At 39.1% G+C, this 14,985-nt stretch overlaps 1 protein-coding gene across 1 annotated transcript in view; it reads right to left on the bottom strand.

Annotated features, from left to right (window-relative positions):
- Positions 1-14,985, bottom strand: part of FRYL (FRY like transcription coactivator) — a 416,688-nt gene that overhangs the window by 140,074 nt on the left and 261,629 nt on the right. Inside the window, exons 26-33 of the mRNA XM_084625954.1 lie at positions 14,543-14,600; positions 12,534-12,625; positions 9,445-9,617; positions 8,811-8,971; positions 8,075-8,185; positions 5,997-6,151; positions 5,116-5,215; positions 3,795-3,963 (exon numbers count right to left, since the gene is read on the bottom strand). Of these exons, the coding sequence (XP_084482080.1) occupies positions 3,795-3,963; positions 5,116-5,215; positions 5,997-6,151; positions 8,075-8,185; positions 8,811-8,971; positions 9,445-9,617; positions 12,534-12,625; positions 14,543-14,600 (1,019 nt within the window). The remainder of the gene's footprint in view (positions 1-3,794; positions 3,964-5,115; positions 5,216-5,996; positions 6,152-8,074; positions 8,186-8,810; positions 8,972-9,444; positions 9,618-12,533; positions 12,626-14,542; positions 14,601-14,985) is intronic.

Raw genomic sequence — 14,985 nt, 5'->3', positions numbered from 1 at the left:
CACATGGTGGTCTTCGCCGCATGGGTGAAGAGTGCTGGGAGGAGAAGTAGCTCCAATGTACTTCCTCCTCTTCATCACTGGAGATGGGCTGGGGAGCTGCAGAAGTGGACTACTGCTCAGTTATTTGTTCCAGAGATCCCTCGGTACCGCGCAAGGGTGACTGCAGCACCGAGGAGACCGCTATGTTCTTGTGCTGTAGAAACTGCTGCATAATCGCTTGTTTCTGTGGCGGCGGTGCTGCTGGTGCAGATGCAGTTGGTGCTTTTGTGGAGACGGTCGGTGCCGTTCTCAGCCTGTCTGTCAGTGCCGATGACTGAGCTGGTGCTGGGCAGCATTGCCTGTCTCAGTGCCCACTCCCACACCAGAGTGGTTGTTGCGGGGGAGGAGGAGGATATCAACTCCATTCCAGAGTGGCGGGGCTCGGCAGAGGTCCACGGAGGGAGAGAGATGGAGGTGCCCGGAGCCTCAATGGTGCTCACTCTACTTGAGCTCGGCACTGTGGATAGCGACCTTGCCAGGGACCTCTTCTTTCTCTGAGTGTCCCTATTAGGGGAGGTTGTGGCTTGCTTCCTAGACAATTTGGAAGACTGAACACTCCCATTAGCAGAGCTTTTGCTCAGGGAACTATCTGCTGATGTCAATTTTGCTCCCTGAGGAGGAGGCTGAAGGAACTTTTCCATCAAAATCACTGTGAGGCAGAGAGCTCGACCACACATTGCCCTGACTTTAAGACTGCTGCAAATGGCACATTTCTGAGGGATATGGGTTTCCTCCAAATAATGGACACAAAATGAGTGGCCGTCTGAGACTGTCATTGCCTCACAACAAGAGTCACATCATTTAAACCTGGGTGAGCCGGGCATCGTGGTCATTAAAGTTTCCCAATGGGAAACAGTGGGAAAAATAAAAAATATATCTATAAAAAAAATTTGGGGGTTGGGAGTAGGGGGGAAGAACAATAAACTAGACTTACTAAACTACAGCTAATCTAACTATTTCTATAAAGAGAAAAATGAAGAGGCAGCACTGCCACTGAGCTTCGTCTGCAGCTGAGGATGGTTGAGAAGGAACTGAACTGGACAGATTGTGCATGCTACATGAGGCACCAATGGCACTACGAGACGACTACTGTGCACTCGTGCCCCAACCGAGCACCACCACTGAAAATCTGTGATCTGTGGCACAGGGACACACCAACACCTAAAGTGGAGCACTTCTTCAAGGGACACTACTTGAAGAAGAACATTTGGTTTACTGTGACTGTTTGAACTCTGCTTGCAGCCTAGGTAGATGAATTCATCAGCACTCTCCATGGTACTCAACCCCACCTGAACTGGGGATTCTGGTGTCCAAGCTACAAGACTCAGGACATTGGTTTTCTGCCATGAGAGATCTGACCCCATCTTGTGGATGGCATCTTGGAGACCTAGGAGTGCAAGGCTGAAATTCTCCCACTTCTCTATAAACAAGGCAGTATCGTCAGCCTTGATTATTTGACTTGAAAACACTTCTTGACGAACCTTGATTTTGATGCATGGAGTGGAAAGTCCTAATATACAGCTAATAGCTCAACAGAACAGTGCCAGGGCAAGAATGTATCCCTGCCACATACCTGAGGATGTGTAGAAATGCAGCAAAAACTGTGCCCCAAAGCATACTCTTGCACAAGTTTCAGTGTGAAGATCATGCACCAGATATAACAGAACATTTGGAACACCAACTCCTTTCAGTGCGACCCAAAGTGCTAATCTGTCAACCGAATCAAAAGTTTCTTTGATATGGAGGTGTGCCACATGAAGCAGGTGGTTAAATTCTCCATGCAACTCAACCAGAAGCTGGAGGGTAAGGACAGTGTCCATTGTTGACCATCTGCAGTGAAACATGATTGCTGACAATATTGTTATGAAATAGCTGCATCCTACCAGCCAGAATGTGAGCGAAAATCTTTCCAGGGACCAATAAGAATGAGATTAGCCTGTAGTTCCATACTCGGTGCAAGATCCTCTGCCCTGATTTATGGACATATAATGCCCTCTTTGCACTCTGCTGGTACTTTGCCTGATGTCCACCTTTCTAAGAACAGGTTATGTAGGCCCATGCGCACTGGTTCCAAGGCACCTTTGAGTAGCTTGGTTAGAATAGCATCAGGTCCAGCAGCATGCCCATCCTGTAACTTTTGGATGTCCTTTCATGCTTTCTTGAATGACGGAGGATCGGTGTTCATCCCTGGATGAACAGCTGTGTAGTTTGCCAGGTCATGTAGCTCTAAACAATCATCAGCAGGACCATGGTTCAGCATGCTTTCATAATGTGTTTTCCATCTGTCCAGGACATCATCCATCAATGAGCAGGGAGAGCTGTCTGGTTTCATAATGAGGATTTTAGAAGGCTGCCAGCCAAGGAGGTGATGGCACTGTATTCAGGACACAGATTGTTGTTCATTGGCAGCCTTATATCTCTGCAGAGCTCTGTTAAAGTTAAAGGGTCTCCTTAAAGATGTTCACAGATGGATTCTTTTGAGGGATTTGAGTTTAATATAGAAATAGTCTTCATGCATTAATCTATTCATATTGATGCAAACTGAAAATCAAGATTCTTTCCATCTCACTTCAGACTTTTATAAAATATTTCACTTGATTATGGAGCCAAGAATTGCAGGATAAAAAAGGATTCCAATTTTGACTTTCAATTATTATTGTACTTATTTTGGTGTTTAATTTTGACTGCTGGTAGATTAGCACATATAACTCTCTAAAACAATTATTTTATTAATTTGTTAATTCTGATTGCATAAATTCAAGCAACATTGGTTGTTTCAATGAAACAAGTTTTAAAAAATATGCAGAAGTTTAAAAAAAGGTTTGTTTATGATATGCATGATTTATTCATAAACTAAGTGGAAGCTTGTACATTAAGCAATTTACCACACTGCTGCTATACACTACCAAAGAGTGAACCACAGAATGTGAGAACAGGAAGTTACATGGGCTATATCTTACAGTGAACAGAATGTGTCGGCATGTGAATTTTCTTGTCAGTCTCTTTCAAGTAAATCTGTCATTTCATGTTTTTTTGGTGTTTATTTTTTAAAACTGATTCTTGTACAATTATAGTCAGTGTTTTTATCAGCTATTTTGAAGTACAAACTGAAAAACGAGATCTTTAAGTGTAGAAAAACTTTAACCAGATTATTAAGTTTAATCAACATGCTAGTGTCCCTTTAATTAATCACTTGAAAGTGAATTGAAAACCTAAATTCAATTTTTTTTTAATTTTAGAAAAATGCATTAATTGACTCTACTAACTAGACCAATAAGAGTTAAAATGATTTTTGTGTTGAATAACAAATGGTTTAAAATTCTGTCACTTACCAATATTCTCCAAATATATCTTTGTTTTCTTAGATATCCGAGAGTAAGTCATTCTGTGAACTGTAGTACCAAGAATATCACTACAATCTATTCAAGCCACTGTATCTAAACTGTCACAAATTGATGTGTTCTAGGATTTCTACAGCAAATAAGGAAATTATAAGATGAGGAAAGGGCAGGGAATAGAGAGAATTTTTAAAAACATAGTTAAAACTTATGTCTGTGATGAGTGATCCCTCACAGGATGTTCAATGGGGCAGTCAGAATAATTTTCAGGGTTTCACTCCATTGTTTCAAATCTGAACAAAACATAACAAAAACTCAACACAAAAACTTATTGACCTACCTGTAATTAGATTACTTAAAAGAAGGATTCAAAATTTCTACGGACTACTACCAGCCTGGTTAAGTGCTCTACTGTACCTGAGAAGACAGCAAGAGTTAGCTCAGGGTACGTCCTTGCTAATTCCTCCGACAGTTGATAATATGACACAGAATACAGGTGGGGCAAAGGAGAAGGCTGACCCAGTACCCCATCACCTCTCTGAATCTCCAATTTGTGAGCATAGCGAAACATCTTAGGTTCCAAGATCTGCAGCAATAAAATTCAGATATTTGAAGCTAAATACAGAGCTGGGATAACATGGTTATCTTCTGAGGAAACATAATATATATTGTGCCATCATTTAAAGTGTTGCAGCTTAGTAGAGTCATAAATTCTTGGCCATCTGGGACTCATTCCATTTGAGAGCCAGTCAAAGCTGTCAATTTCAAAGTTCTATTTTCACATCCTATTGCATTAATTATAAGCTTCCATAGTGAAAGCTGAAGTAATTCAGATCAATATTACCTTAAAATTATTCCATGAATAATATAATTCCTGCTCAGAAATGACCTAGGACTGGACTATCGGGGCAGTGCAGGTCAGGTTTGAGGTGGCAAAGCTGTGCAAAGCTAGTACAGCAGCTGTTGGTACGGTTTTATTTTAGTTTGATTGATCTTAAGCACTGACATTCACATAGGAACAGAGGGGAGAATCTCAGAAGTGCTCAGCATTGGCCTAACTCTGCTCACACTGATGTCAACAATAAAGTTCCCATTGAATTCAATAGGAATAGTGTTTAGGCAACAGTGAGACCTCTTAAAAATCCCACCCATTTGTGGGCTAGGCCAGGTGGCCACACAGAGGCATAAGATAAAGTAAGGCACCTTGCCTCCAATGCATTGCCTCCCCAGATCTTGGGACTGGAAGCATAGGGGTAAGTAGATGTTGCTATTGTCCACACTATTCCTTCCTCCAAGTAGATGAGTGGGGAGTAAGCAAAACCTTGGCCTGACGCTAAAAACTTGAGGCAAATTACTAGCCTACTGGCAAAAGTGGGGTGCAGGGAAAGAATTGTGCTTTCCCTGTGATAATCCTGGAATGGCACTGCTACACACTATCCCTTTCACAGGGCCAACTTGAAAACCTTAATCTAGCTTTTATATTTTAAAAAGATGCTATGAAACAATACGGCCCAGATCCTCAGCTAGAGTAAATGGCCAGATAGCTCCATCAAAGTCAATTTACCTGTGCAGATTCACAAAAGAAAATGATCTGTCCCTAAATCTTTACTAAAAATGCAACAAAAATAAAAATAAAAAAAAATGTACTCTGCATTTCATTGATGAAGATAAAGCTGCATGATACCAGAAAAATCTTTTTTAAACATACAATATATTAAAATGAAATTTTCTCACAAACCTGTAATAGTTGCATAGCAACTTCATAGATAGCCCTAGCAGAATCAGCGGCTTTAAACATTATCAGATTTAGGATGATCACTGTATCACATTGGTAATCCCTAGAGAAGAATCGTAAATATCAGTTAAAATAACATTTTTTAAAATATAGTTAAATCTGTTTTATCTGGCATGTTGGGGAATTGGGGGGGTTCAGGTAAGTGAATAATGCCAGTTAACTAAGATGGAGAGAGTTTGGGTGCGGGTGGGGGTGTGGGGCTGGAGCATTGGCGGGCGTGTGGGATGCGGGCTCTGGGAGGGAGTTTGGGTGCAGGAGGGGACTCGGGGTGCCAGATCTGGGGAGCAATCACCTTGGGCTGCTCCCCGCGTCGACCAGTTCCGCTCAATGTGAGCGCCCCCCAGATCCAGCACTCCAAGCCCCCTCCCGCACCCCACCCCCCTTCCCCGAGCCCTCTCCAGCACCCCAACCTCCTTCCCCACACCAAACCCCTCGTGGCCAACCCTCCACCTAGGACATGTTGCTGTTTCCTGGGAGCCATGTGGCACCAGGTAGGGAGCCTGCCGGCCCCACGCCAACCGGACTATAAATGGGACTTTCTCCAAAGATTAGAAATGCCCGTTTATAAAGCTTCTGGTTCGTACAGAGCCAGATAACAAAGCTTTCACTGTATATTTAGCTATTTTAACCATGAATTAGCTAAGCAAAGGTAAATTCATTTAGTTTAAGTATTGTATAGGATAATATAGTTCGATGCTTTGAAATGTTTAACATTGAAAACAATATGGAAAACATGTTCCATTTAAGAGAAAACAAAACATTAATTCTATTTAAAATTGCAATTTGGGAATCTGAATTGTAAATTTAAAAATTCTCTTTTGTACCTGTTCTGAAACACACTGGCTATGGCTTTAAAACAACCAGCGGCAACCCGCTTGGAACCTGTGTAACACCGATCCACAGCCCAATACAGGAGGTTACTCTGGTCAGGGTTGAGCTCCAACAGCAGCATAACTGCCTCACAGCCTAACTGATGCACCTATAGACCAGACAACAGTTTAAACAATTTAAAAAAACAGTAAAAGGCAATGGTTTACAAAATAATTTTCACAAGAACAGCTGACATTTAAAACTAACGAGTTGCAATAAGCAAGATTTAATTTTTAAAAAATAAAAACAGTAAACCTTAAAAATATCTATTTAACAGTTTTGTAGAATTAAGTTGCGAACTTTATTGGACCATATGACTGCATAATATCATGCATTTTATCAGGTTTCAGAGTAGCAGCCATGTTAGTCTGTATCCGCAAAAAGAAAAGGAGTACTTGTGGCACCTTAGAGACTAACAAATTTATTTGAGCATAAGCTTTCGTGAGCTACAGCTCACTTCATCGGATGCATGCAGTAGAAAATACAGTGGGGAGATTTCATATACACAAAGAACATGAAACAATGGGTGTTACCATACACACTGTAACGAGAGTGATCAGGTAAGGTGAGCTATTACCAGCAGGAGGGAGGGAGGGAGGGTGGGGAAACCTTTTGTAGTGATAATCAAGGTGGGCCATTTCCAGCAGTTGACAAGAACATGTGAGGAACAGTAGGGGGGCGGAAATAAACATGGGGAAATAGCTTTACTTTGTGTAATGACACATCCACTCCCAGTCTTTATTCAAGCCTAAGTTAATTGTGTCCAGTTTGCAAATTAATTCCAATTCAGCAGTCTCTTGTTGGAGTCTGTTTTTGAAGTTTTTTGTTGAAGAATTGCCACTTTTAGGTCTGTAATCGAGTGACCAAAGAGATTGAAGTGTTCGCCGACTGCTGAACTGGAATTAATTTGCAAACTGGACACAGTTAACTTAGGCGTGAATAAAGACTGGGAGTGGATGTGTCATTACACAAAGTAAAGCTATTTCCCCATGTTTATTTCCGCCCCCCTACTGTTCCTCACATGTTCTTGTCAACTGCTGGAAATGGCCCACCTTGATTATCACTACAAAAGGTTTGGGTATTTTTACCCGCCCCCGCTGGTAATAGCTCACCTTACCTGATCACTCTCGTTACAGTGGGTACGGTAACACCCATTGTTTCATGTTCTCTGTGTATATAAAATCTCCCCACTGTATTTTCTACTGCATGCATCCGATGAAGTGAGCTGTAGCTCATGAAAGCTTATGCTCAAATAAATTTGTTAGTCTCTAAGGTGCCACAAGTACTCCATTAATTTTATCCTCATTCTCCCAAACCCTACCCTCCTATTGTTTGTTATTCTCACTTGTTTTATGTCTTGACCTGGGCCATGTCCTGAAAGCACAGGATGCAGGACAGCAGTTAAGCACATGCTTAATTCCACTGATTTCAGTGGGACTTAAGTGATGGACTTTCCTTAAGCGCTTTCCTGAATCAGAGCTCTAGATTGTAAATTCTTTGGGATAAGACTCAAGTCTTTCTATATGTTCACATATTATCTAGCACAATAGGCCACCTAGGAGCTACTGTAATACAGAGAAATAAAACCAACAATAATTTCCCTTTAGATTTGAGAAGCTTTGTCTTCATAATTCCCTATGCATGATACAATCTCACTGAGCTGATGCATAAAGTCCCTACCCCAGCCATCTTTAATTCTCTCAGAGACCCACTACTGCTGTGCTGCTGCTTACAGTGAATCAACTGATTTGTATATAATTTGTCAGTTGTTGTTCCTGTTCCCTTTCACCTGACTTCTGTCTACTTGTCTGCCTGCTCTTAGACTGCGAGCTGCTTGGGAGCAGGGACCATCTTTCTTGAGTGATCAGATAGTGCCTAGTGAGCACCACTGTAACTAAATGCATTAATAAGTAATAATAATAAAGATGTATAAGGCGCAAGCTGATCTAGAACATTTGTGCCAATTTGACCTCAAGATTCTTAAATCACACACTGATGGTTAACAAACATTTACTGATTCTGCCTACTTTACCTTTTTGTCTTGTGAATCCAAAACATTATCCAGCCATTTGTACAAATAACCATCTGATGAGAGTCCTACGTTATCTGCAACAGGGCCACAACACAGTACAGCAGACATAGCCTTTAGAAAGTAATTGAAAAAACAACACGTTTGAATAATCAGATTGGGCTACAGCAGTTATAGCTAATCCTTTAAAATACTATCAGAGGACTCTAACATCTATTCAGACCACTGCCAGGAGCAAGGCCACCAGGAACTCTGTTTAACATTTTGTTCAAGGAATCACAGAACCAACCCTACAGCTCTGAATTCCCAGACAGGAGAAGCTATCTGTTCTGAAAAGTTTACCTTTGTTCCATAAGAGATAATACATTAGTTTGGCTGGTGCTATACTGTAATGCACTCTGATTCAGAAGATCGTTGATCTGAACAATACTAAAATTCTATCTGGCTGAGCAATTAGGGGATGAGGGCATGGGAAGCTTAGCACTAATATCAACTTGTACTTGCTGCAGGACCATGCTGAAATTACAGCAGTGGGAAGGGGGCAGGAGAAGTTCTGATTAGAATGTAAAAATAATTAATCCAGGAGTAATTTTGGGCTGAGATAACATTTGCCTACATCAGCCAGGACAAGGAAAATTCCATGTTTGGACTAATGGCAAAGAAGTGCAAACTGGCAAAAATGTTTAAGTAAGGACAATACAGGGAAATAATTTCTCAAGTTCAGAAAGTGTTAAAATACCTTCAAAGCACAGTACTGGTGTCTGTTTATCTGCATATTCCTATCACTGTATCTATCCAGGGGGGTAAACATGATGCTAAATGGACCTGCCCAGTGACTGAACAACATAAAGAGACTGTGACGTAGGCTCTGCTGAGGAAAGACACTTCTTCTCTGGTGCACTGTAAGAAAAGCACAAACAGTGTTTGACCAATTTTTCACTACAGAATTTGTACACTAAACTTATAAGACAAAAAACAAACAAAAAAAATTATCCAAATGCCTCCCCAAATGAATTAGAAACAAGCACGGTACTATACAGGCAAAGTTCAACAGCATAACGGCTTTTTAAAAAATAAGTTATTATATCATCGAATGAATGTCACTGATATGAAAGAACAGAAGCAGTACACAAGGAGTTTAGCAATTATTAGCCCGGAAAGAAATATGTTCAAACTTGGTAACCAAGTCTTTTAGTAACAAGAATTTAATTTTTAGATTTAAAAATACTATCAGTGATCACTTCTGAAAAGTTCATATTGTCAGTTTTAAATACCATTTTTAGCATGGTAAATTTCTATAACTTCAGGAACAATGTGTATTTCTGCTGTACTAAAATAAGTCATCAAAACCTATTAAAGTGTATTGAGCATACCTGGAACATTTTGAATGATATTTGCCACTAAGGCACTAAAATGGCATCGGATATCTTTCAATGTGTCAGAGTCCTTTTCATTTTCTGCCTCCAGGAGTTGTCTAGTGAGATCGACATACTCCAATAAAGTGTTGTTGAGGGAATGTGTTTCATTATCAAGGCCACCACTTGCACTTAAAAATAAAAATGAAATGTTCAGAGTATTATGATAAGTAGAGACATACTATATATTTCTTTAAAAAGCTTCAAAGGATATGCAAAATTCAAGAACTTTCTTTTAAAAGACTTTTTACTAAACCAAGTCATTTTACCGGTATTTGGTTCGAGGCCCTTTCTTACCACATTTTTGTTGTCTTAGCAAGAAAAGCTCTAATGAAACCGGACCCAATAACCAGCCCTTGTAAATCAGGAGCATCTCTAATACTAAAACAGAATCATAATTTTTTGTTCAGGGTTATGGTTTAACACCCCCTACCCCCTGAAAATGCTTGCACATTATAAACGAACAAGGTACACACCTAAAATAAATGGATAATTTCAATGTGCTTGGTCAAAAAGTAAATACTTTATTTTCTGAGCCAGAGACAAAGGTCCTCAGTATTTTATGCTATACTGCAGAGTACTAACTGGAAACAGCAGCTATATACTCTATTCCAAATAAAAAGAAAAGGAGTACTTGTGGCACCTTAGAGACTAACAAATTTATTAAGGTGCCACAAGTACTCCTTTTCTTTTCATGGATACAGACTAACACGGCTGCTACTCTGAAACCTATTCTTAATAGGTTCTTATATCAGCCTCATTACTATGGCATCTGAGTGCTTTCTAGTAGTGCTTTAAGTAACGTGAGTAACATCTGTCACATGTGGTTGATGCTCTCTCATCTTGTCCTCTGGAAGAGAACTGTGCATGCAATGGAATGTTTTGTACTGGTAGGATTTTTTTTCTTTAAATGTACACAGTGATATGTTTATATTAGAGAAGGCAGGTCAAAGAAGTGTGCCTTGCCCTTGGAGCAGAAAATGGTGAAGTTTGCAGTAGTCCTCAGTTCCTGTAAGAGTTTGTTCCACAGACTCAGACTGGCAACAGAGAAAGTTCTGTCTCCTGCACAGTCAAGCAGCAGAGTTGTCAACAACAATCCTCATCCTGGAGCTCTAGCCTACTTTTTGATATGTTGAGCGCAGGCCAGTGAGTACCTTGAAGACAAGGACTAAGACCTGAATATTACTCATATTCGATGGCAAGCCAGTGTATAGAGTGGAGGACAGATTTGATGTGCTGGCAGTAGCCTATGTTGCTGAGGAGATCCTCTACTAGCTGGAGTTTAAGGGCTGATGGCTTCATACGCAGGTATACTGCATAGTCCAGCTGGGAGGTGACAAAAAAAACAACAACTTATTACTGAGGGCAGGTCATTGTCCACCAGGATGGGACAAAGTCTCCTAGTCACTCAGAGATGGTAGAAGGTGTTACTCATAGACGCTGCTGCTATATAAGAGCTTAGTGTTACCAAGAAATCCTAAACTTCTAAACTACAAACTGAATTCACCAATTGTGGGTATATATCTTCATCAAAGGAGACTGCTCTGCGGCTGCAAACTGCTTTCCCCTCTACCCACAAACATAACTTTGGTCTTGATCCGCTTCAACTTCAACCAGTTGCTCTTAATCAGTATAGCCAGCTAACAGTTATGCATGATAATATGACAAACACTCGTCACTATCATAAATTTGTAAAATAAAGATACTTTCCCCTTGAATTGAAGCTGTTGAAATGTTTAGTACCTATCACTTTTGCATATCTACTTTAATGATCCGCATATAATTGTATATGTTAACCGGCACTATAAAACTTTCTATTATAATATGGTGGCGACATCAGCTCAGACAACAGAGCTGCCAGGGTTTATACTGTGCAGAAGCTAGAACATACAATAGTGTAGTGTACAAAAGTTTAAGTCCATTCTCAATTTAGCTGTTTAGCAAGAGAATTTTCGAAGGCCATGATTCTGCAAAGGCTTCCACGCACGTGGTACTTTATGCCTGTGCACAGTCTGATTAGCCTCAGTGAGAATCTTGAGGGAATAAGGTGCTATATAGATTTTTTGCAGGACTGAAATCAAAATGTCCCTCATTTTACATAATATTTTACTGGATTTTTTTCCTCTTTTAACCTTTAGAATCAAAAGTCAAATTATTTGGCACAAAGTTACACAATAACAATGGCAGATACATTCACCCTTTCACTTTTTTACCCTCCCAATACTCAAAATTTACAAGAGACTATCATCAAAATTATGCTTGATTTATAAAAGTGAATTATAAAAGTGATACCTTACATTTTAGAATACATTAACAAACGTTTATATTCCTACCTCCCCTGCCACCCCATGTTTTATTTTAAATATCTCCAGGGGGTTCAATATTAATAAATCACATTTTCTTCTTTTCACAGGACTCATTGTATAACATCAGGATGTTACTGCAGGAAGAGCCCAGTTAGAATATCTGTCTCCAGCTTGGGATCTCAACTATAAAAGTAGCTCAAGGGCTTTATACTTGATCCTGTAACTTAACTCATTCACTACTGACAAGGTCATATACAAAAAGAACACACATGCAAACACAAACCTGTGTGTCACACTTACGCATCTCATTGAAAACGTGAGATGTTCCATGGCATTTCAGATAAAATAGAGTGGTCAGAAACTTAACAGATGTAAATGTATAGATATTGATCAGCATATCTTTTTGTTTTTAAAATTAGTATTTACAAACTCCTTATGGATTTTTGTTTGTTTGCTTTATTTGGTCTTTAAAGAAAACATGGGAACAAGGCAAAATATTGATTATTCCAGTATGCTATTATAATAGTGAAATGTTATTGTCATTGAAATCCTCCTACAAGACTAATGGGGAATAATCCCTTACGGGGATTATTGTGTATTATGCTGCTCTAAATTAATTTTAAGTGATTGTTCAGTTGTACCATAAGGTGAAACAGACAAATGTATACAGAAACTATTGTCTCTTAATTCAGAAGTTTGTTAGGGAAATAAACAATGCCTTCTCATCAACTCCACACCTACCTGTGACTAATAACACCAGCATCTGCCAGCAGTTCAAATATTCGTACTAGCTGTACTCGTAAAATATCTCGACGCCTGCGTCGTTTCATATTCTGTTCAGTGGAAAAATACAAAATTACATGGAGCAGTGGAATAAATAAGGATAATATCAGTTGGGCCATAGGGACACAAAGAGAGTCATGACTCCACTCATGTCGGTACCACTACAGCTTTCAGTAGTGAGTCACAGACTTTTTTTATTTAAACAGTTAACAGATTTACTGTACAATTTTAATGGACTAGATAACGGGTCACATTCATTCCTTGTGTAACCTCTCAGACTTCCATGAAGAACACTATTATTTACTTCTTCAACTGGGTACAATGGAAAAGTATTGCTCCATGATTTAGATTGTTAAGAGAGAGTGATTCAGTTATGGGCTTCTGTAATAACATGTCGTAAATCATCAGAGCACACATTAAAATAAAAAAGAATGAAAATAGGAGAGTTTTGGTCTGATTTACTTTATAATGCTTTTTGAATATCTCAGTTTCTACAGGGCTTGAACTGAGCAGGGACTAGCTGGAGTAAGAGGGACAGGTGGAAACTGTTACCCTAACTAAAATAGGTTGTTTAGAGTCAGATTTTGCCCCCACACCAATCCCTGGGACTACTTGTGGAATAAGGAAAAGGGTCAGATGTTGGCCTTCAACAAAGCTAACAATCTTTTAGAACCAAGCTCTGCCTCCCTTACTCACATGAGTAGCACCATACTCTGCCAGAAGTCCCATTTAAATCAATGGGACAACTCAGCCTGAGTAGCAATGGCAGAATCCAGGTCTCAGATTGTAAACTCTTCAAGGGGGGCAGTTATATTAAAATTTGTGTCTTATATAGCAAACACGTTGTGAAGAAAAGAAGGAAAACCATTACTCTCATTGTTTACCATTTGATCCCAATGGTAACTTTTAGTTCTAAATATAGTACAGTCTACTTATTCCAATGATGTGCCAATTGAACTCAAACCACTAAGTTATACATGAATAACACCACATGAATAAAGTTCTCTGAAATTAAATTTGACATGATCTTCTGTAATAGCATATTGCATCTTTACATTTCACCCCACCATACTGTAAAGTACAGACGTGTAAAGACTGGCATTTGTATGACTAGCATAGGTAAATGTAGGACTTTGAAAAAAATGCATTATGGCACACAGTTGTGTGACTGGATGTTCCTATCAGCTATACTTAAAATATAAAATTCAGAGCAAATGATCAAAAATAAAACAGTTATTATCTAGGATACCTATCAATTGTCTTTTACTCTGTGTTCATACAGCACCTACCACACTGGGGTCTTGATGCTTATTAAGGACTTTCAGCACTATCATAGAACAAATAATGCACTGTTTTGTGTCATCTTTTTGTTTTCCTTTGAATATACTGACATCCAGGCTCACTGCAGGTTAAAAGCACTTGTTTGGTTCCACACTTCAATATGTACCATACATACTGGTGATATGCTATCCATCAGAGAAGCCTTGTTCATAGGGCTGGAAGAGGTCAGGTAAGTTCATGTTTTCTCCAAAAATTGTCCTAGTTAGAGAAACCATATTTTTCTCACTCCTATGTGCAGTGCACACTGAGCCTCTCTGACTGATGGGATCTCACCAACACAACATTCTGAGCAAAAGCAAACAGACTGCATTTGACTTGGATACCGGGACATAAAAAATAAGGTGGAAAAAATATTTTAAACTATTGTCTATTACTAACAAAATTACTGTGGCAAGTACTTCAGTACATAGTTCTAAAGTTAAGGATTTGATTTAAAAAAATAATTAATATATATGCAAGTTACCTTGAAAGGAATAAAAAAAGTTTTGACAATTTTAGTTATTTATTTAAGCTACATTATTTTATGTTAGCCATCACCATTAGAGAACAGATAGTAATATTTTTCTACGATGTTTGTGGAAAAATAGTTATATGATCCTGAGCACAAATAAAAATATCCTTATTACCTCTGGTCTTCTTTCAAGTGCTTCCTTAATTATAGGATGTAATTCTTCTATTAGTTCCCTGGATAAAAATGATAGACCAATCACTGAATTAGTAGTGAAGAAGCAAAATGTCTTACAGAAACAAATGTTGTAAAACTCATATTAAAAATGAAAATATTTCTAGTTTTGCTTTCATTGACAGTGACATTATGAAACAAATTAATATTTAAAAGACAGGACACAGACTTTGCTAATAAGGAAGACAGAACATCCATCTGACATTTCTCAAACTAATAATAACCGAAAAGGAATTTACCATCTATTACAACACCAGTATCTGAGACAGCACAGTATAACAAGCAGCCCCCAGACTTCAGATTTGGTGGCATGTGGCCCGACACTTGTTATTAATAGAATCCCCGCTAGTTCATAGCACTGAGAATATGGACAGTCTGATACCCTTG

This window comes from Lepidochelys olivacea (assembly GCF_965140295.1).
Source record: "Lepidochelys olivacea isolate rLepOli2 genome assembly, chromosome: 4".
In the NCBI taxonomy this organism is placed as follows: Eukaryota; Metazoa; Chordata; order Testudines; family Cheloniidae; genus Lepidochelys; species Lepidochelys olivacea.
This window is presented reverse-complemented; position numbering and strand designations above follow the sequence as displayed.